Source organism: Hyperoodon ampullatus, assembly GCF_949752795.1.
Source record: "Hyperoodon ampullatus genome assembly, chromosome: 3".
Lineage (NCBI taxonomy): Eukaryota > Metazoa > Chordata > Mammalia > Artiodactyla > Ziphiidae > Hyperoodon > Hyperoodon ampullatus.
In genome coordinates, this window is record NC_136916.1 from 61,830,410 (window position 1) to 61,853,337 (window position 22,928).

The following is a 22,928-nucleotide window of genomic DNA, read 5'->3' on the forward strand; positions in this document are numbered from 1 at the left end:
TTCGTGGAGAAGCCCTTGGCACCCCCCAAGGCCCTCTGCTGGTTCCCCTAGACAGTCACTCCTCAGCCAGCCCCAGCTGCCTTGCCAGCCTGAGCTCTACATCACAGGCACAGTACAACCCACTTGGTGAAAACAATCCTTAAAGTGGCTTGAGCCCAGGCACTGGCCTTGGGTCCACCTCCATCTGTGGCTGCTCCTTCAGGAAGGGTTGCTCAAGCATTTCTGTGCTTTTCTTTTCCTTTCTTCTCACTCTTCAGTTTCCAATGTTGGGTATTAATTGGTAAGGAGAGAGAAAGGGAAAAAAAGGAAAAAATCACTCTGGAGGGCAAGACAAGAAGAGCAGCTTGCCCTATCCGTGACAGGTGAGTGGCTGGACCTCAGGCTCAGGTGAGTGGCTGGACCTCAGGCTTCCATTGAAGCCTGACCCTGGGTCCTGGGCAGATGACCTCAGCCCAGCCCCCCCTCCAGAGGGCTCCCTTGGGGGTAGTTCAAGTGAGGCAGGGTCCTGTGGATCTTCTGAGACAGCAATCTCTAAAAGTCGCAGGCAGCTGGCCCTGCCAGAAACCTGAGAGCTTGTCATAGCCCTCCCCATCACCACCACGCCCTGTAGATCCTGCATCTTCAGTGTATTTGCTTCTCTCCTCATCTCCATATTCACTGCCATTATCCCGGCCCTTACATCCTGTCCCTTCTTTGCTTAAACTCCTCAGTGGTCCTCTACCATCTTCAGGATAAAGTCCAAACTCATGGCCTTTAAGACCCTTCACAAGCTAGCACAAACCTACTTTTCTAGTCTCGTTCTCCACCCCCCTGCCCTCCCCACACAGGAATTCTCTACTATGGTCCCCTGTGGCTATCTCTGGAGTGGAACGAACTGGTTGGATCTTACTGTAATTGTCTCTCCCAGACTGTGGGGGCAGGAATGTTGTCTAATTTATCTCAGTCCTTAGATTGAAGGAAAAACACAGCCTCAGACTGAGGATTCCTCCCAACTCCTGGCTCTTCTCTCCCAGACTTTTTCAGAGGTTGGTGCCCCCAGCATCCCAAAAGGAATATCAAAGCTGAGAGCGCCTCCATCACTCAGGCCCCATCTGCCAGGGGTCCACTAAGGACTCACCTTTCTGTAGCTGGTCAGTGAGAGTAGATCAGTAAGGCCGGTTGGCATCCTTGGGCCTCTTTAGCTGGACCTTGAGCCTCTTCATGCCAATCTGAAAGCCATTCATGGCCTGAATAGCTGTCTGGGCACTGGTTGGATTGTCAAAGCTAACAAACCCTGGAGGGTGTGTGCAGAGAGGTTAGCTGGGAACTCTACGTGGCAGGGCCTCCTTTCTCTATGACCAGCCCCTTCTCCTTGCCCCCTCAGGCCAGTTCCATCAATCAGTACTCCTCCACCCTCCAGTGTTTGCACGTGTGCATACACACGGACACATGCTCGTACTTACACAGACAAGTGGCCTGAGTTTCCTAAACGTGTGATTCTTGGAAGGACAGGAGGTAATTCTGAGTGTGTGTATTGGGGAGGCAGGTAGTGTGTTGGTGGGGTGTTTCCCTGTCTTTCCCTGGCATGGGAAAACTCTCTCTCTCCACAGCCCCCATTCTGGTCCTCTGAATTGCAGTTGGAGGGGATCTCTGGTCCCAGACCCAGACTCCACCTGCCCTGGCTAGACTCTAAAGCTTAACCTGGTTGAAGATCTACCAGACACCTGACCTTCCCAGGTGAACCTGAAATAGACTTGTTCCTGGTCTGGGCTTAGCCTCATCACTGGTCTGTGACCCTGCTGAGCGCTATACACTCAGTTTCTAGGAATCATTGACTTCCGGAGGTACAGTCTTAGGGTCTGTAAGGAATCTCGAAGTTGGGAGTGGGAGAGGCCTAGGGATGGGGCTCAGCTCACCGAAACACTTGCTCTGGTTGGTGGCTCGATCCACAAAGACTTTGGCAGAGACAACGGCTCCAAAGGGCAGGAATGTCTGGATGAGTTCTGCATCACCAAACTCCTGAGGCAGGTGATAGATGAAGAGGTTACAGCCTTCGGGGCCTGCAGGAACGGGAGCAGGCTGGTTCAGGGGAGGAATCCTGAGTCCAGCCCCACCAGGCCCTGATCTCCAGACCCCTGTCCCTCACCTTCTCTTTGCTGCTGGGGCAGGCCTGAAGGCTGCTGGGGAAAAGTTGTGCTCACTGGGGCATAGGCCGACGGATAGGCTGCTGGAGACAGAGGTGGGAGTGGGCAGTGACCCCCAGGAGCCACCCCCAATCAGGGCCCCATCTGCCTGGCCACCTTTGACCAACTCAGCCAGGGCACAGTAACCCTCACCCCTAGAAAGGTCGTTCTGGGTCCAAGGGTGGGCGAAAGGAGGGTCGGACTCCTCAGCACAGAGCCTAACCCCCCCCCAAATCTCCCTATTACTTTCAGGGGCCCTTCAAACCCCCCAGGCCGCGTAGCGCCAAGTGAAACCTGCGTAGTGGTGCATCCCAGCGTAGGCCTGCTGCAGGGGGTCAGCCACGCCGGGACTCTGGGCTGGGGAGAGAGGGGCCCAAGGCCCACAGTGAAGGTGGGCTGGCGGGCGGGCAGGGTAAGGTGAGAACGCAGGGAGTGTGGAGGGAGGCTGTGAGAGGCAGCAGGGAAGGAGGAGGAGTCCCTTCTCAAGGAGGCCAGGCCCTGCCACCCGCCCCCCCCCAGACCCCCGCTCCCCACTCCATTTTGGGGGACATTTGGGCGGAGCGGGTGGGGGGGCCCACCTGGGTAAGGAGAGAGCCCGTTATTGTAGAGACTGTCCGAGCCAGGTTGCCCGTTGGTCTGGGGGGTCAGGGGGCCGAATCCATTGACCCCGATGGGCGCCGGGAGACCCGGAAGCGTGCTGGGGCCGCCGCCCTGCGGGGAGTTGGCTGCAGGTGGCGAGGAGGTGGGAGAGTCAGGCCGCAGCCCCGCCCCGCCCCGCTCCCGCCGCGGGCCCCGCCCCCCGCGCGCAGTACCTGCAGCCGGCAAGAGCGGCGCGGCTACCAGGCTGAAGGCCGCCACGTGCTGCATCTGTGCCGCCACTGCGGCCACCGGGCCGAGGCCCGGGCCCTGCGCTGCCGCCAGTAGCGCCGCCTGGTGCTGCAGGATCTTTGGGAGGGAAGAAGGGCGGGTGTGGAGGGCCCAGCGGCGGGCATCTGCCCCGGCGCCCCACCCCACGCCTGGCTCACCCGCTGCCCGCCCGCGCCCGCCGGGCCAGGCACTTACAGCGGTGGTGTAGGCTCCGCAGGCCCCCAGCGGCAGCGGCGCCGGCTGCAAGGCACCCAGCTGGCCCGCCATCTGCTGCATCCGCCTCAGCGCGCGCTCGCGGTCCGTGTCCGCCAGCTTGACCACGAGACTGGACGAGGCGCCCTGGGTAAGGCAGGGGAGGCTGCAAGGACGGGTCTAGACCTCAGCCCCGGCCCTGGGCCGAGGGCCTTGCTCCTCAGGCCCTTTCCCCGGCATGTGGGGAGGAGGAGCCAGTCCCCAGACCCCTGGCCTCACCCCGGGCCCCAGCGCCCGCCCTCACCGCCATGGTCCGGCTGCCGTGCAGACTCTGGATGGCCGCCTGAGCTTCCCCTTGACTCCCGAACTTCACAAAGGCACAGCCTGGGGCAGGATAGAGGTGGCTCAGGTCACAGAGGCCAAAGGGTCATGTGGTCCGGAGTGAGGCGGGGTCATCAGGAAATCCAGGGGTCAGCTCAAGTCACCTTTACTGGTGCCATCGGGGCTCCGCAAGACGGTGCACTCCTCGATGTGGCCAAAGGGCTGGAACAGGCGTCTGACGTCCTCCTCACCCTGCTGCTTGCCCAGCATACCCACAAACAGTTTTCGGTCCTCTGGGGACAAATCCAGGAGTCAACCTGGGAACCCTAAGACCTCTTGGACTCCCCAGAGTAACAGGAGGAGCCTAGGAAGGTAGTTAACCACGGTCTAGCTCTGGGAAGAGGTGAGTGAACAGGCCCTACTCACTTGGGGCCACAAGATTGGGTTTCTTTGAGGGGCAGGATGACCTACAGACAGATCTGGAGGAAAGAAACTCCAGATTTCCATCAGGAAAACCCGGTCCTGGAACTCATTGTTGCTCTTGTGGGAAGTGATTCAGTCCATATTTTTGGTTGGATAGAGCCCTACATGCATCATTTTATATGTTTGACCTTTCTGTTCTTAGAGTCTGGGAAATGCTATTTTGGACCATTTCAGCCCTATTAAGGGAGGGGAGTCCTTGTATTCATACTGGGTCTGGAGAAGATAAGTACACCCTCCTGATAAGCCTGATGGCAGTGGCTAGAGTCCAGGATTCTGGGTCAAAAAAAAACAGCACAGAAAGCAGTTGTCTCATTGTACTGCCTCAACCCCAGACCATGAGCACTGGAATGATGAATCCCCAACTCCAGCACCCAGCTCAACCTGTGTGCCCCTCCCAAAGGCCTAAAGAGAACAGGAAGCTTGGGTTCCTTATCCTCCAACATTGGCATTTTGCCCACTATGTTTACTGAACTCATGACCCCTTTCCTTACCTCCCTTATTCCTTCACTGAGCTTCCAGGGCCCTCACTGAGCCCTGCTGCCTCCTCTCTGACTTCCCCTGTTTTCCTGCCTTGATCTCTCCCCAGGTGTTCATGCTATGGGAGAATAAGTTCTGCCTATAGACCTGGATGGCCACCTGAGGATCCTTCCCTGTGTCCACCCTTCCTATGGGAATGGTAGAGATGCCCAGAAAGGGGCCATAAGCTGGGCCCTGCGACCTTGGAGAAAGCTGGAGAGCTGGGGCTGGAAACCAGGCTTTAGCTGCACATCCAGCAAGTCGGGCCTCAGGAGCACTATCCAGGAACGTGTGGTAGAGGAGCCCAGCCCACAGGTCCTGCTGTCAAAGCCCCTCTCATCTGCACCAAGGTAAGTCTCTGATTTTGAGATGGGGCTTCATCAGCGTAATACAAGTTGGGAGAGAAAGAGTGGGTGGGAATCTGGCTTCAGGCTTCACCTCTGAGATCCTGAAGCCCAAGAAAACCCATCCCAAACTCCTTCACTCTTTGACAAGCTTGGCCAGGCTGATGGGGGTCCTTGGATCCTGAGTGCAAAGGAAACAAGGCTGGTGAAGGTCATAGACTGAAGCCTGGGTGACAGTGAAAAGGAAGAACAGACTGGCCGAAATTAGCAGTGGAGGTAATCTCCAACAAGGCTATGTGTGTGTGTCCATATTTCACCTGGATGGTGTGGGGTTCAGCCTAGGCTGCCCTGGGTACCTTGGTATCTGTCGCCTGCCTGTTAATGCTGTGTCTGTATGGAGGGCAGGGGCTGTGGCTTATATGGGACAGACAGAGTGTGTTTCAGCAGAATCCTGCCCTCTGTCCAGAGGATTACTGCCCAGAAATCCTGACGGGGAAAGGATAGATAATGTACTTGTGGCCAGAATTCCAGTAGAGGTACCAACCTTCTGTGGTGAGAGTACAAACCAGTGGGTATACTTCACTCCTGGCAGGGTTAGCCACAGAATAGTGCCCTTGGAATGGATCACTGGTTTCCTAACCTTATAAAACAGCTGTGAAATCCATTGCTCTAACAAAAATATTAGGATGAAGCTCAAAATGTAAGAGAAAAGTAGAACTGCTTGGAAAAGCCGGAAAAGTAGGAGGAAGGCTGGAGTTCCTCTTGCTTCATCTTCCCCTGGTACTCCCTAGAGGGGGCTCCAAGGAAAGTCCTTTGTAAACCACTGACCTAAAAGATAGAAAATAGAATTCCACATGGTGTATGAAGAGGGATCTGAGATCATTCTCTTCAGGAACCTGAGAATTCAGGAAAGATCTTTCATGATTCTCTTGACTAATCTGATGGTGGCTTTGCCTTGACATTGGAAGACAGGCCCTATTTGGTCAGGGAATCAAACTCTCTGAGATTGTTATTGTTCTGAGCTATGAAACTAAATTATGCCCATGTGTCTACAAGAGGCCCAGGAGGGGCTGGAGAAGATCCTAGGGTCTCCAGAGTCTCAGGGCTTCATGATGCCCTAATTTATAGTGCAGCTGTGACATTGGGTAGGGTCTGCAAGATGATGACAGCACCTAGGTAAGCTGTCATGCCACATGGAACAGCATCCAGGTAGCCCTAGGTAGGAAGAGAGAGGTCATGGCTGAGATGGAGCCCCCAGGACAGAAAAGAGGTTTGTGTGAACAGTGGTCCGATCCTTCATCTGCTCTGCCTCTTTCTGCTCTTTTCTGATGATGGTGGTCAGTCACAGCTCATATCACAGACCATGAAATCTCTGATCCTTCTGTTCCAGTGAGAGTCTCCCAAATTAAGAATTTCCTTTTCCATGATAGGGCACTGACTCTATGGTTCTAGACTACTGGGCTGTACAGAATTTGAAATTGAAATGAGGTTGGGCTATGGGCTAATCTCTATGCTTCCCACTTCACAGATATCACCTTGAATCCTGGTGTCCTCTTTGCCACTTTACAGGGACCTTGATGGTGTTTGACAGGAGGATGATCTGGGTCACAGTGAATATAAGCATCAGATGATCCTGAAATGGTGGGATAAGTTTCTTAAGAGACCTGGTCAAAGAGAATTACAGGCTAGACTCCTGAGAGTAGCCCGCAAATCCACAGCCCTGAAGATTTTGAGGGCTGATGCATGCTCCCAGAGAGATGGAGATGATGGGATTTAGCCCAGAAAATGCAATATCCTCTAGGTCAAACTATACCAGTTTGGTAGAAAGAGGATTCTGTAAGAGGTAGGTTGGAAATGTCTGAATAAAATCATTCCATGTGTGGTGGGTGGGTCCCTAGAAAGATGGAAATTCAAACTGGGAGGCTCAACTTTCCTGGAGTGGATGGAATTGGAAGATAGCATCAGTGTGGAGTTGAGACATAGTTGGAAAGACACACAGTTGAATGGTGTAACTGCATTTTCATCATGGCCACCTATGTGTACTCCTTGCTCTTCTACCAAATGCTTTTTTGAACCCAAACCAAGTTGTTTGGACCCTAGAGGTTCATCTCCATATAGCTGTCTTGCGCAGCTGGTCATACAGGGATTCTAATGTAGGAAATGATGGGGTTGGAAGCCCAGAGTCAGAGTCAGTCCACTCCATCTTCCTCAGGAAAGGTATCAAAATGCTGTTCTAGAAAGAAGGCTCTGCCCAAGTTGTCCCAAAGGAGTCCCGAGTTTCTGGCTTCTAAGCCCCCCACAACCACTCACTTCCATGTTGGTGGGATATCATGATTGTAGAAACACTGCAGGGACAAGAAATCAGCATTGGGGTACCAACCATCAGACACATCCTAAAATTACCAGTCCACCTTTCCATCCAAATACCAACCCAGGAGATCCTATTGATGGCAGCATTTGATACTCTGACGTTCTCAGTGATGATTGCAGCATAAGGAGCCAAGGAAGACTAGGAAATGAGTGAAGGAAATATCCAGGGGAAACAAAGTCTCCTTATCAGATCTGATGAGTATCAAGGAGGGCTTTAATTCCAAAAGAAAACTATTAGAACTAAGAAAGAAATTCAGCAAAGTTCTCCTATTAAAAAAATCAACTGGGACTTCCCTGGTGGAGCAGTGGTTAAGAATCCGCCTGCTGGACTTCCCTGGTGGCGCAGTGGTTAAGAATCCGCCTGCCAATGCAGGGGACACAGGTTCGAGCCCTGGCCCGGGAAGATTCCACATGCCGCAGAGCAACTAAGCCTGTGTGCCACAACTACTGAGCTTGCACTCTAGAGCTCACGAGCCACAACTGCTGAAGTCCATGCGTGTAGAGCCCATGCTCCTCAACAAGAGAAGCCACCGCAATGAGAAACCCGCGCACCACAACAAAGAGTAGCCCCCACTAGCTGCGACTAGAAAAGCCTGCATGCAGCAACGAAGACCCAATGCAGCCAAAAATTAAAAATATAAATAAATAAATAAATTTATTAAAAAAAAAAAAAAGAATCCGCCTGCTAATGCAGGGGACATGGGTTCGAGCCCTGGTCTGGGAAGATCCCACATGCCGTGGAGCAGCTAAGCCCGTGCGCCAAAACTACTGAGCCTGTACTCTAGAGCCCGCGAGCCACAACTACTGAGCCTGCATGCCAGAACTACTGAAGCCCGCGGGCCTAGAGCCGTGCTCCGCAGCAAGAGAAGCCACTGTAATGAGAAGCCCACGCACCATAACAAAGAGTAGCCCCCTCTCACTGCAACTAGAGAAAGCCCACACACAGCAACAGAGACCCAATGCAGCCAAAAATAAATAAATAAATAAATAAATTTTTAAAAATCAACAAGAAAATCAGTTGTGTTTCTATAGACTAGCAATGAACAATCTGAAAATGAAATTAAGAAAACTATTCCACATAGCATCAAAAAGAAAAAAATACTTAGGAATAAATTTAAACAAGGCTGCAAAAGACTTGTATCCTAACAACTACAAAATATTGCTGAAGAAAACTGAAGAAGACGCAAATAAATGGAAGACATCCTATGTTCATGAATTGAAAGACTTAATGTTGTTAGATGTCAGTACTACCCAAAGCAATCTACAGATTTAATGCAATACCTATCAAAATTTCAGTGGCATTTTCTTAAGAAACAGAAAAATCGATCCTAAAATTCATACGGGATCTCAAGAGATCCTGAATAGCCAAATAATTTGGGGGAGAAAAAGAATTTTGGAGGTCTCAGTCTATCTGACTTCAAAACTTATTACAAAGCTACAGTAATCAAAGTGTGGTACTGGCATAAAGAGAGACATTTAGACCAATGGAGTAAAATAGAAAGGCCAGAAATAAGCCCTCACATATATGGTCAAATGATTTTCGACAACAGTGCCAGTCTTTTAAACAAATGTTGCTAAGAAAGCTGGACATCTACATACAAAAGAATGAAGTTGGACCCTTACATTGTACTGTATACAAAAATTAAATGAAAACGGATCAGAGATAAACATAAATGCTAAAACTATAAAACTCCTAGAAGAAACGGGGAAAGCTTCATGACCTTGCATTTAGCAGTGATTCCTTGGATATGACACCAAAAGCACAGGCAACAAAAGTAAGAATAGAAATTTTGGACTACATCAAATTTTAAAACTACTGTGCATCAAAGGACACAACCAGAGTGAAAAGGCAACCTACAGAATGGGAGAAAATATTTGCAAACCATATATCTGATAAAAATTTAATATCCAGAATATATAAAGAACTCCTATGACTCAACAACAACAAAAATAATTCAATTTTTAAAAATGAGCAAAAGATCTGAATAGTTCTCCAAAGAAGATATACAATGACCAACAAATATATGAAAAGATGCTCAAAATCACTAATAATTAAGAAAGTGCAAATCAGAACTACGAGATATCAAGTGACACCCATTAGGATGACTGCTATTTAAAAAAAGGGGGGGAGGAAATAAATGTTGGCAAGGATGTGGAGAAATTATGTATGTATGTGCACTAATTTAGAATGGTACAAGCCGCTATGGAAAACAGTACGGCGGTTCCTCAAAAAATTAAAAATAGAATTAACATATTATCCAGCAATACCAGTTCTGGGTATATATCCAAAAGAATTGAAAGCAGAGTCTCAAAGAGATATTTGTACACTCATGTTCACCTTAGTATTATCCACAATAGTCAAAAGGTAGAAGCAACCTAAATGTCTATCAACCAATGAATGGATAAACAAAATATGGTATATATGTACAATGGAATATCATTCGGCTTTTAAAAGGAAGGAGAAATCTAAAAAAAAAAAAAAAAAAGTTCTGAAGAACCTAGGGGTAGGACAGGGATAAAGACGCAGACGTAGAGAATGGACTTGAGAACACGGGGAGGGGGAAGGGCAAGCTGGGATGAAGTGAGAGAGTGGCATGGACACATATACACTACCAAATGTAAAATAGCTAGTGGGAAGCAGCCACATAGCACAGGGAGATCAGCTCGGTGCTTTGTGACGACCTGGAGGGGTGGGATAGGGAGGGTGAGAGGGAGACGAAAGAGGGAGGAGATATGGGGATATATGTATATGTATAGCTGATTCACTTTGTTGTAAAGCAGAAACTAACACACCATTGTAAAGCAATTATACTCCAATAAAGATGTTAAAAAAAAAAAAAAGGAAGGAGATTCTGACACCTGCTGCAACATGGATGAAACTTGAGGACATTATGCTAAGTGATATAAGCCAGTCACAAAAAGACGGTTGCCAGGGGCTGGAGGGAGGGAGAAATGGAGAGTTGTTGGTTAATGGGTACAGACTTTGAGTTTTGTAAGATGAAAAAGTTCTGGAGGTTGCACAGCAATGTGAGTATTGCTAACAGTATTGAACTGTACTCTTAAAAATGGTAAAGATAGTAAAGATTATGTTATGTCTGTTTTACCCCAATTAAAATAAAATACAGTGAAGGAGGAGGCCTGAAAAATAGGGACTTAGATTAAGAAAGAACAGAGACTCCACTGTTCCTTCATCCTGATCCAGGAGAGCCAGGAGGCGAGTAAGAAAGGTAGACCAAGCCTGGGCTTTCAGGTTCCCTTAAGAGAGAAGATCTCAGCCTCCGGAGATGCATTTTTCTTTTGTGGGCTATACACTTGTACCTGAAGGGTTTGTCAGAGGTTCAGCCACAGTCATGGCTTAAAACTGTTACAACAATTAGCTTTGGGTGATTCACTCTGAGTCAAACTGAAGGAAAGCACCACTCTTTTCCTTCGGAGGTAGAATGCATTTCAGGAAGTGAAACATTAACTTGACATTACCAGGTCTTATGCAGTACTGTGAGCCTTATCCAGTCAGGTTTTAGTTGGAAGAATACTTTTTAGAATTAAATCAGTGTGAGGATCAAAGACAGATATGAGTGTCAACTGACTAACAGAACAGTTGTTGCTAAGATCCGTGTCTGATTTAGGCCAGAGAATATGTCCCAGTATTAAGAAATTCTGAAAATTCTAGCTCAAAATTTAACTTTAACTTAAAGTTTGGTTGTTAAACACTGAATAGAATAGAATCCTAGAAAAAAAATTGGAAAAGATGGCTTACTTAGTTAGATAGTAATATATGTTTATTACTCAAAATCCAGGCTGATATTTAAACAAACCCTTGCAAATTCAGGGAGAAATTAAACAATTATAGGATGGTTATAGGAGGGTTGATGTGTTGACAGATAATTGGCTTTTGAGTTAAACCAAATGTGAAGATTAAAAAACAGAGGCATTACCTCAGAGAAAGTTTTAAATTTTAAAGTAAAAAAAAAAAAACCCTTAAAGTGAAAAGATTGCATGGATTTATTACTTAAACTATTTCTGTACCGTAGGCATCTTGGATCTGTAAATGTTTGCTAAGTAAAAAATACAGCCAAGTTGGGGAAAGAGCAATCACAATTGTGACTTATGAATTTATTGATTTTATGTTATAAAATTTGAAGGATAGGAAAGAAAATACAGGAGTTCAGTGATTTTGAAGATTTTGCCTTAGAACTAAAAAATACTTTCCCTATATGATTGGTACTTACAGTTCAACTTATTTTTAGTGTTTCCATAGTAGAGATAATCTAAGTTAGGAAAAATCAACCACAGTCTCCATTATGAAGAGCAGATAAAATAGATCTATTTAGTTACCATTGTCTGAGGGATTTAGGGATCCCTAGCTCTGACCTCATGTAATTTGAGGTTAATTTAACATTTTGAAATACATGAACTTTGAATTTTCATTCAGGCAAACATTTTAATGTTCACATTCAATTAAACTCAAATGCTGAGGGAAAAGTTTTTGGCACTATGTATATTTAATTAGAAATGGGCGCCTTGGGCTTCCCTGGTGGCGCAGTGGTTAAGGATCCACCTGCCAATGCAGGGGACACGGGTTCAAGCCCTGGTCCAGGAAGATGCCACGTGCCATGGAGCAACTAAGCCCGTGAGCCACAACTACTGAAGCCCGCGTGCCTAGAGCCCATGCTCCGCAACAAGAGAAGCCACCACAGTGAAAAGCCCGCGCACCACAACAAAGAGTAGCCCCCGCTCACCACAACCAGAGAAAGCCCACGCACAGCAACAAAGACCCAATGCAGCCAAAAATAAATAAATAAAATAAATAAATTTATTTTTTTAAAAAAGAAATGGGTGCCTTTAGTGTATTATGAGATAATTTCACTTTGGAAAATTAGATTAATTTTCCTTTAAGAGTGTACTGTTCAAAGGACTTCCCCTGGTGGCACGGTAGTTAAGAATCCGCCTGCCAATGCAGGGAACACGGGTTCGAGCCCTGGTCGGGGAAGATACCACATGCCACGGAGCAACTAAGCCCGTGTGTCACAACTACTGAGCCTGCGCTCTAGAGCCCACGAGCCACAACTACTGAAGCCTGCGTGCCTAAAGCCCATGCTCCGCAACAAGAGAAGCCACCACAATGAGAAGCCCGCGCACTGCAACGAAGAGTAGCCCCCACTCGCCACGACTAGAGAAAGCCCGCGCTCAGCAACGAAGACACAACACAGCCAAAAATAAATAAATAAATAAATAAATTTATTGGGGGAAAAAAAAGAGAGTGTACTGTTCAATGCCACAGGATGTAAAATATAGGCACAGAGCATGGAGTATATGAACAGTGTGGGACTTGACTGCAGAATTTATGGGAACTGGGATACATTAAACATATGTATAAATATATATGTATAAACATACACATAAGGCTGGCATACATTAAAAGGCTACTATAATATAGTCCATGAAGACTTGGATGCACTCTGAGTGCCACCAAGGCTGCGAGGGATGACCATGAAAGAAGAAGACCCCAAACCTTCTATCGGGCAGATCTTGTGTTGCTACTATTATTGCATTGTAAGCATTGAATGTGCAAGTGTCACCAGTAACTTCTAAAAGTAATGCAACATACAGTGTGTTTAAAATACAGGTTATTTCGAAGTGCCTACGAGGGGACTCCAAGTCAGATGGGGAAAGTCAGAGATGGCTTTGCCCTCAGAGCCTCTGTTTCCTTATTTGGAAGCTTGGAGGAAATAGCTCTTCCTGCCCTACCTATTCTAGAGGCTTGTGGGGGGAATCAAGTTCACGAGACTATCTGTGACCTGTAGAGCATGGTTTACAGAGAGTCTTATGATCTTTCAGATTTAGGAGGAGCTGTTTGGTCTCCTCCTAGGAACAAATGGGTGGTTTTAAGAACAGTGATGTTGGGGCTTCCCTGGTGGCGCAGTGGTTGAGAATCTGCCTGCCAATGCAGGGGACACAGGTTCTAGCCCTGGTCTGGGAGGATCCCACATGCTGCAGAGCGGCTAGGCCCGTGAGCCACAACTACTGAGCCTGCGCACCTGGAGCCTGTGCTCCACGAGAGGCCGCGATAGTGAGAGGCCCGTGCACCGCGATGAAGAGTGGCCCCCGCTTGCCACAACTAGAGAAAGCCCTCACACAGAAACGAAGACCCAGCACAGCCAAAATAAATTAATTAATTAATAAACTCCTACCCCCAACATCTTCTTAAAAAAAAAAAAAAAGAACAGTGATGTTGTAGGTAATGTTATAGCGGGAAGAAGACAGGATGTCTCTGTATCTTTCCAAGGTGTTATGAAAAATGTTTTTATAAATTTGCTTTAAACATTTTTTTCAATGAAAACAATTTTACTTCTATTCAGGCACTCCCCTGCTGTGCTAACACTTTGATTTCTACAACATTGGTTGGAAGTGAAAATAAAACAGACCTATAATAGAAGTTATAAGAAAATAAAAAAATATATAGGTTATTTCAACCACAAACCTCATGTCTAGTGATTAAAAATAAGAGTAATACTACTCTGTTGCATTGGCATGAAAATTCAAGAGATAGAATGTAAAGTAACTATTTTTGTCAGAAAGCTCATGCATGTGTACATAATAGAATACTCCTGTATGGCAGATGGGAAAGAAAATGGCAGTCTTTGGACCGAAGAAGCAAACCTGATAGGTTTAGTTAGGCTGTCACAATGCTGGCCCACTTTTAAAAATTGAATTAGTTGCCAACATTTAATATAATTAAAACAGGAAACTTTCATTATGTCATGACAGTCTCACCCATTTAGGGTTACTTACCTGGCTCCTATAGCATTTGAGTTAGTGATCCCTGTTTTATGGGAAGAAAAATCTAATAATCCCTTCCAGAAAAAAATGGCAAAATTTTGGAAGATTACATTTGCCTTGATACCCCCTTGATTATGTCTGCATTGATACCAGTATTCTTGTCAGATGTAAAAATCATTATTAATCAACTGTAAACAAAGGATTTAATTTTAGGAATAATTTTAAAATATGCAAGCTCAAAGGCTTAACTGTATCAGGGCAGGTGTGACCATTAACTCTGAAGGTTTATAGAATGTTTGGGATAACAGAGATAAGACTTGAATGGGACAAGCTGTCCTACATTGGTGTCAAATGTTACATTTCAAAACCAAATTCAATACCATTTTAGAAGTTGAGTTTCTAAAGTATTAATTTGTGTCAAAATTCAGCAGAGAGCTGAACTCACTTTTGAAGAGATATATAATAGCATTGAAGAGAAGAAACACCTTTTGATTAGTATCTAACACAGATCAGTTGGTAGTAAAATACTTGTAAATTGTAAAGACCCAACTGTTTTGCAAGACTTAGTACATATGCCTCCTCTCTCCCAAATGTGTATCAGGGAACATTTGGTGACTTTGAGTGGGAACACGAAAGAATTGAGAGATCTGGTCATCCAAAACTGCAAGAAGGATTATCCATAGATGCCTGTGGAGTATATGCTCTTTAAAAGCCATCACTTAAGCAATGTAAAGCAATTATACTCCAATAAAGATGTTAAAAAAAAGCCATCACTTGTCAAGAAATAGCTATGTTATACATAACTACTAAAATTATGAATTCTACTGCCAGGCAGACCTCTTTTCAGCTAGATTTTCTTTTCCTGCTCTCTTGAGCTGCTCGGAATCTGAACAGGTGTAGAGGTGAAATGCCATATGTACAGAATATGTCAATGATATTACACCTGAAAAACCTGTACAAAAACGGGGAGGCAAATGATAAAACTCATGCTGATGCCACTGCTGGGAGCCCAGATGACCAAGACATCTGGACTAGGCTAAGCAGAAGCATAATCAGCGTGGAGGCCTCCTTTGGGCAGTGGCCCTCATCCTGGCAAGAGGTGTTGGACTCCAAGCAGCAAGTGTGCCCCCAGGATCCTGGATTTAGTTCCTGAACCAGACTCCAAGTTGCATTATGTTCTTCTGAGCTCTGTACATGCTCTTCCCTCTGCCTGAAATACTTGCTCCTCCTTTTTCTATTTGACTACTTCTTGTTCATCCTTGAGATCTCAGCTTAAATATTACCACCTCTGGGAGCCCACCTTGACCTCCCAGACTAAGGTGCCCCATGTTTTCCCCAATGCTTTTCAATCCCCCAGGATTTGAAAAGTATTGATCACACTGGATGATAGCTTTGTTTTACTGTTTATATCCCCTTATAGCTCCAGAGCTCCATGAGACCAGGTGCCAGGTCTGCCTTGCATTCCTAATGTGGAGCAAGTTACTCAAAAGATATTGGTTGGATGGTTGAACAAGTTACAGCCCAACCTCTCTGCTTCTTAGCTCACTCAAGTACTCTTAGGTGACCTCTCAGCTGTCTAGTGTTTGTGGGCAGGGCTGAGAAGTTGGCCAACATTGGCCCTGATGCCTAACAGTTTCCCAAGAAGCAGAAATTCTTGGGACAAGTGAACCAGAGGTTTGGTATGCAGCCTGGAACTTCTCAAAAACCAGGCTGGAAAGAATGAGATGGAAAAGGAGGATGTGTGTTTGGAGGAGAGGGAGGAAGCTTGGAAATATCTCCTCAAGACAAAGTGGGATGATAACATCTTGACCAGAAGTGGAGAATCAAAGACCAAAGATCAGAAAATCTAAAAGGAGGAAGAATGGATTTCTTGGAGGAAAGAACTCCACAATGGAACTATGAGGCTACTAGAGTCCCTTGTAGGTGTGGACACTGAGCCTGAAGTCTGAGAGGATGTGCAGAATTATTAGGAGTCAATAAATGTCTGTCAATTGGGTTCCATTCTCTCCCTGATCTTGGGCAGCTTCTTTTACCTAATAAAAAGCCATGGCTGGTCTTCCCTGGTAGTGTGGTGGTTGGGGGTCCGCCTGCCGATGCAGGGGGCATGGGTTTGTGCCCCGGTCCGGGAAGATCCCATATGCCGCGGAGCGGCTGGGCCCGTGAGCCATGGCCTCTGGGCCTGCGCGTCTGGAGCCTGTGCTCTGCAATGGGAGAGGCCACAACAGTGAGAGGCCCGCGTACCGCAAAAAAAAAAAAAAAAAAAGCCATGGCTGACCTCCCTAAGGTGGGGAGAAAGTCTTAAGAGAGAGTCAGCAAATGTCAGGGAGTGCTCCAGGCAGATTTCTTGGAATGATTTAACACCCAAGGACAAGAAAGACACCAAGAACTGACACCAGAAGCTGGTATTGCTTTTCCAGCATGGAAGCCAGCCAGAACTTGGCTGGGTGTCAAAAAGCACAGGCTCGGATGGACCTAGAGTCTGTCATACAGAGTGAAGTAAGTCAGAAAGAGAAAAACAAATACCGTATGCTAACGCATATATATGGAATCTAAAAAGATTGTACTGATGAACCTAGTGGCAGGGCAGGAATAAAGATGCAGACGTAGAGAACGGACTTGAGGACACGGGGAGGGGGAAGGGTAATCTGGGACGAAGTGAGAGAGTGGCATGGAAATATATACACTACCAAACGTAAAACTGATAGCTAGTGGGAAGCAGCCGCATAGCACAGGGAGATCAGCTCGGTGCTTTGTGACGACCTAGAGGGGTGGGATAGGGAGGGTGGGAGGGAGACGCAAGAGGGAGGGGATATGGGGATATAGGGATACATATAGCTGATTCACTTTGTTGTACAGCAGAAACTAACACAACATTGTAAAGCAATTATACTCTAATAAAGATTAAAAAAAAAAAAAGCACAGACTCTCAAACCCTCCTGTTCTTAAGGAGTATTAGTCTTTCTGCACTAGGAAACAGTGCAGCTAAAAAAAAAAAACTTTTGAAGACTTTCCATGGTCCTCAGCATAGAGTTCAGTTCCTTAATATGGCCTACAAAATCTGTCTTACGAGCCTCATCTTTTTCCCAAGGCAACTGAAATGAAGGAATAAGTGGCTCCAACCCAGACTGGACTGAATTCTCTGTAATCAGAAGATCTGGAAAAGGAGAATAACTCTAACCTGGTTCTTCAAACAAACCTGGAAGTTCCACCTGTTAAAACAGGAATGAACTCCCTCCAGGGGCAAGGTGGCAAGAACTCCCTTCCTCTATGTCCAGCCTCTATCTCCTGCCTCTTCTGGGTCTGGGGATGCTGGGACCCCATGCCTCCTCAGTCTGACCTGGGATGGCTCAGCTGTCTGGTGCTAAGTAATCTGGTCCCTCCCTGCTTGCCCCCCTTACCCAGGGAGGCTCTAGTAATAAACCCTAGATAGGCCTGACTCCAGAAGTGGGCCCACCATCCCCGACATGGATGATACCCTGAGATTCGGCAAGCAGGCAAGTTACCTCCTCGGCCCTCACTGGCAGCCGGCTTCACTTGGATGGGACGATTCATCTGAAAGACATCGGACCAACACACCCAGTCAGCGTGACTGCCTGGCCCTGCCCCGGCTTCTCCACCCCTGGACTCCTCAGGATCTAATCCCTCACCCCTTTGAACTCTACACCCCACCACTCTCACACAGGGATTATAGATTTTCTCCAAGATTCCTCCCTTAAAGGCAGGAGTTTAGAAGGTGCTGAAGCCTGAAGAATTAGGCGATAGGAAGCTCAGGGGCAAGCAGAGGAGGGACTGTGGAGGTCAGAAAGATTCTCCTGCCTTGGCTCTGTGTAGGGACCATGTGCGGCCTGTCCCTCTGGCTCCTGGACTTCCTTAAAGGCTTTGGGTGCGAGGAATTGGGTAGGAGGGCAGATGTGTGTTCTGTGTCTAAAACTGAGAATATACTTCTATGTGTCACTTAGATTAAACAATCTGGGAATCAGATTTAGGGCCATCTACCCCCAACTCTGCCATTTAATGGTTGTATGACTTCGAGTAAGCCATCCTCTCTCAGATTCAACTTGTCAAATGAGAAAAACCTTCCCCAAGCTTCTATGTCACCATAGTTTCTACCCTCACCCTCTCAGTCCCCTCCCTGGGACCCCTTCCCCTGAGGATGCTGGAGCTCTCCAGGGCACCATCCTTGGCCCTACTCATCCCACTCTTCCCTTTTTTCCTGGCTAATCTCATCCACACCCACAGCCTCAGCTCCTGTTCCCACAGTGATGACTCAGAGCTCTGCGTCTCCAGCCTGTACCTCCCTCCTGAGCTTCAGACCCATGTGCCCAGCTTCTTGCCAGACACCCTGCCTAGAAAGTCCACTGGCACCTTCCACTCAACACACCCAAACCAGAGCTCATCTTTTGGCCCAAACCTGATCCTTCCAGTCATCCAGGCTATAAACCTGGAAAGCAGCTTGACTCCTCCCTCCATACCCTCCCCCACCAACCAATTTCACCTTCTAATTCAGGGGTTCCCTGATCAGGGGTAGATAAGAATCACCTGGGAACCACATCAGACTCTTAAGTTGGGGAATTGTATAATTTGTAAACGCTCCTAGGTGATTTCGGTATATACCCCACCCACTCCCATCCCCCAACCACCCTGAGAGAATTCACGATTGAATCCCCATCTCACCTTCCTCTCATGGGTGTTGTGGGGATCACATGACATAATGGGGACGCAAAAGGTCTTTGTAAACAGCCAAGAGCTGGGTGCGTAGGATGTGAGGAATTATTGTTGGGGGGCAGACAGCTGAGTGCCGGAAGGAAAGAAGAGCAGCCTTCCTGTTCGTGGAGGAAGGGGAACTGATGGCCATCTGGCCTGAGAAGGTGATGATGTGACCCCCTCCCCTCAGGAAATGCAATGCTTCTGCACCAATCAGGGGCCACTCCATCCCCTACCAGTGTGCTCGTTGCCGAGACAACAGGCAGCTTCCTGTTACCATAGCCACAAGTGCTACCTAGTAACCATAGTAACGCCCTGGCAGTCACAGTTGAGCAATTTCCTTTGGATCAAATTTGGGGGAGGGGGAGTGGGGAGGGCTTAAAAAAAAAAGAAAAGGAAAGGAAAACAGGCCAAGCCTGAACCAGCGCAATCCCCCTCCCACCCAGGGCTCAGGTTCTTATGCGTTCTTACACACCCACCCGCTGGTGGTGGAGCACCTGCAGTGTACCAGGCTGTGGGTGAGGGCCGAGACACCGACAGGACTCGGGCTGCAGTCTAGAGGGGTGACAGATCAATCCAAGGAGATCAGGGCGAGCTGGACAGGTCTGGATGGCCTGGACCAGGGACCAGGAGGACAGGACCCATCCCTGGGCATGGCCACCTGTGACTGTGGAGGAGAGACCAAGGGACAGAGCCGGGCTTCCCTGGTGGCGCAGTGGTTGAGAGTCCGCCTGCCGATGCAGGGGACACGGGTTCGTGCCCCGGTCCAGGAGGATCCCACATGCCGCGGAGCCGCTGGGCCCGTGAGCCATGGCCGCTGAGCCTGCGCGTCCGGAGCCTGTGCTCCGCAACGGGAGGAGCCACAACAGTGAGAGGCCCGCGTACCGCAAAAAAAAAAAAAAAGAGACAGAGCCATGGAGAGCAGAGACACAGGGAGAGATGAAGAGACATAGGAAGACAGAAATCATGAGAGAGTAAGACAGACCTACACAGGGGCAAGGAAAGAGAGAAATACTGGGGGAGATGGAAAGAAATGAGGGGATAAGGGGTCAGGAAGGGGGGGTGCAGGAAAGGTAGGGAGGAGTGTGGCAGAAGGGTAGAAGCCTGGGGTGGGGGGCAGTGAGGGTGAGCAAGACCATCCTTATTTTATTAGTTCTTAAATAGATCCTAAGAATTTCTCGCTGGAGCCTAGAGTGATGAGCACATGTAACAGCAGTGGTTTCCATGGCAGCTGCCTCCCTGGCTGGGTTTCTGGGGAGATGGAGCTCATCGGTGCTCTGGAGGATGGCCCTTTTCCCCCTCCCCGTCTCCACCACTGTTTGATGGAGAGTGGGCATTAGGTGGTACATACATGTCCCACGTGGACCTGGCAGAGTCCAGGTCTCGGAGGCTGGGCACCTAGACTTTCCACCACTCGGGCATGTTGCCAGTATGTCCAGAACTCTGTGAAGAGCCCTGGGCTGGGCCCTTCAGGGGAGACAGCGATGACCCTAGGACCTTGTCCTCAAAGGCGTATAGAGGGGAAGATAATGCCACCATTTCCAGAGAGCCCACTATGTGCCAGGCCCTTCCTGGGGCACTTTACATACATTGTCTCTAAATTCCTTCCAACCACTCTACAAGATAGTGCCATTGTTTCCACAGTATAGATGAGAAAGCTGAGGCTGAGGGGGGTTAAATCACTTGTCCAAGATCACATGGTGGGTAAGTGGTTGAGCTGGGATTTGCCTCCAGGTCTGCCTGACACTGAAGTCCATGATTTTTGCATTGTGTCACTCAGCTCCGTTCTTAAGACATGAACACAAATAACGAGGCACAGAGGGACCAGGACCTTGGGAGGAGTGCAAGGTAAAGTGCTGTGGGAGAGGCTGACTCCAGCTGGAGAGGCTGGCTCAGGGAAAGTTTCATGGGGGAGGCAGGGTTTGAGCTGGGTCTTGCAGCACTGGGGTCATTTGGGCCATGTGGAGATCGTGGGAGAGGTGGGGCTGGAGGCTGAACACTCCAGGTGGCTGGGGTACGGAGAGGGAGATGCAAGTCTGAAGGAGCAAGGGTTTTCTGGTGGGCACCTGACACCAAGGGAGCTAGGGTAGTACAGATTGCTGCCAAGTCAGATGCGTGTTTAAATCCTGGCTCCATCACTGACAACTTCCTTAAGGTCTCTGAGCCTCAGTATCCACACAAGTAAAAGGGGACTCAGGATTCCACCTTGAAGGGGTGTGGTGAAAATGACAAAGGCAAGATCTTAGTAGGTGCACCAGATGTAATACATTTTTTGTTTGTTTTTGCTTGTGTGGGTTTTAAATGGAAGGATATGAAATTGAAGGGTAGGCAGGGGCCAGATCAGGGCAGGTTGTGAAAACCATGACAAGGAACTTTGACTTTGTTGTATTTCAAAGGCAATAGGGATCCAGGGAAGGATATTAAGTAGCGGAGGGGTCTGTCTTATGAAGGATCCCATGAGCTGTCATTATGCAGAGAAAGGATTGGAAAGGGAAAGATTAGAGGCAGGAGGATCAGTGATACAGGTGAGGGTGAGGGTGACCTGGACTAGGGCAGAAGGAAATGGACAGATTCAGGAGATGTTCAGGAAGAATTAACTGGACTAAAGTTCTCTTGGATGTGGGGACTGAGGGAATTTTGGCTGACTCTTAGGTTTATGGCTTAGGTGTTGGGGAAGTTGGTAGTTTGGGAGTCAGGAGGTGCAGGGGAAGTCCTCAGGGGAGGAGCCCAAGATGGTGATGACAGAGTTGGGAAGAGTAATGCTCCCCAGGCTCTGGGCCTTCAGTCTCCACTGGGAAGTGGTTAGGGAGGACACCCGGTTTTTAGGTATGTTCTGTGTGGCTAAAGGAGAAAGAGAGCTGCCCACATGAGCTACCTGGGCAACCCTACCCTGCCTCGTTCCTGCCACAGCCAGGGGAGGGATGTGGAAGCGGGGTCAAGTAATCACTGTTCCCCTTTGAAGAAAAGAGGGCATTGCCTCCTTGGCCAAGAACTTGTCATGGGACCTCACAGGAGCTGTTGCCCTTGGCTGAGCATCTATTCCCCTGAGACTTTCCCGAGTCCAGGCATATTTCTGCTTCAGGGCTCAGCCCTGGAGGGGAAATCAAGGGAGAGTATGTCAGGAAGAGGAGAGGACAACCTGCTCCAAGCAGTGGAGTGGAGAAGGTCAGAGGCAGGACAGACACGTACGGCGTCCTAGTCCTTCTGCCCTGTAAGCAGCAGGGAAGGCAAGAGTTTACCCCTTCTCCCTGCTTGACTTGCCAAAAATTCCTGCCTTTAGGCTCCACATTGCCCTCTTCACACTCTTCTGTCCTGATCACAACTCTTCCCTCCACTCAGCACTCATGTCCTCAGCCCCTTCCCCTCACCATGGGAAGAATGCTTATTGGAACCTCCCCAAAGAAGGGACTACTGATGGGTCTAAGAGAGGTGTCATGTGTGCAAGAAAGAGTGGAGCCGATAAAAGGGAAACCACCATTTTCAGTACTTTGTTCTACCTCACCCCCTTCCTCTAATTCAACCCACTGCCAAGTCCCACTCGTTCTAGAATCTATATGGATTTCCTAAATAGTTTTCAAGTCCATCCTCTCCTCTCCGTTCCTACCCTAACCCCAGCTCCAGGCCAGTATCATCACTCACATGCCCTCAGCAAGCGTTTCCAGAGGGTCATCTGCCTCCAGCATTGCGTCCTCTCCACCCCAGCATTCACACTGTAGCCAAAGTGATCTTTCAGTACCAGTCCCTCACTCTTCCCTGCTCAAAATCTATCCACAGTTCCCCATTGCAAGCCGCCCAGTAAAGCCCGAGATCCTAAGACTGGGAGCCAAAACCTGTTAGTCCTGCCTCCCGTGCTGCCCAGCGTGCATGATACTCTCCATTCACTTGGAGCCTTAGACATCTTTGCTGGGCACTTTCCCTGACTGTCACCAGAATTCCAGAAGACACTTTTGTCTTTTAGGTTTCTAGGCCTTCAAACATGATGAAGTATGATCATGATTCAGCTCAGACAGCATCTCCCCTGTGAAGCATCTCCTCCTTCTCCACCCCTGATGCTTCTTCTACGTGCCCAGAGGTTAAACCCCACTGAGGTGCAACAAGTTATTTCTGGGCTGGAAGCTCCTTGAGGGCAAAGGTGCCAGCTCATGCACTGGGCAGCTGCTAGCACATACAGTGCCTTTGTGTGAGTTAC

General features: G+C 48.2%; 1 protein-coding gene across 6 annotated transcripts in view; it reads right to left on the reverse strand.

Moving 5' to 3' along the window:
• Window positions 1-1,145: 1,145 nt before the first annotated feature.
• CELF6 (CUGBP Elav-like family member 6) overlaps window positions 1,146-22,928 on the reverse strand; it is a gene marked incomplete at both ends in the record, with an annotated part of 29,553 nt that continues 7,770 nt past the window's right edge. Inside the window, 10 exons of one of the 6 annotated variants that reach the window (XM_079698935.1) lie at window positions 1,146-1,273; window positions 1,896-2,039; window positions 2,126-2,206; window positions 2,457-2,519; window positions 2,741-2,887; window positions 2,975-3,107; window positions 3,225-3,368; window positions 3,526-3,605; window positions 3,707-3,835; window positions 17,539-17,587. In XM_079698935.1, the coding sequence (XP_079555061.1) occupies window positions 1,146-1,273; window positions 1,896-2,039; window positions 2,126-2,206; window positions 2,457-2,519; window positions 2,741-2,887; window positions 2,975-3,107; window positions 3,225-3,368; window positions 3,526-3,605; window positions 3,707-3,835; window positions 17,539-17,587 (1,098 nt within the window). The remainder of the gene's footprint in view (window positions 1,274-1,895; window positions 2,040-2,125; window positions 2,207-2,456; window positions 2,520-2,740; window positions 2,888-2,974; window positions 3,108-3,224; window positions 3,369-3,525; window positions 3,606-3,706; window positions 3,836-17,538; window positions 17,588-22,928) is intronic. The other 5 variants (XM_079698938.1, XM_079698937.1, XM_079698936.1 and 2 more) reach the window with 5 other exon arrangements.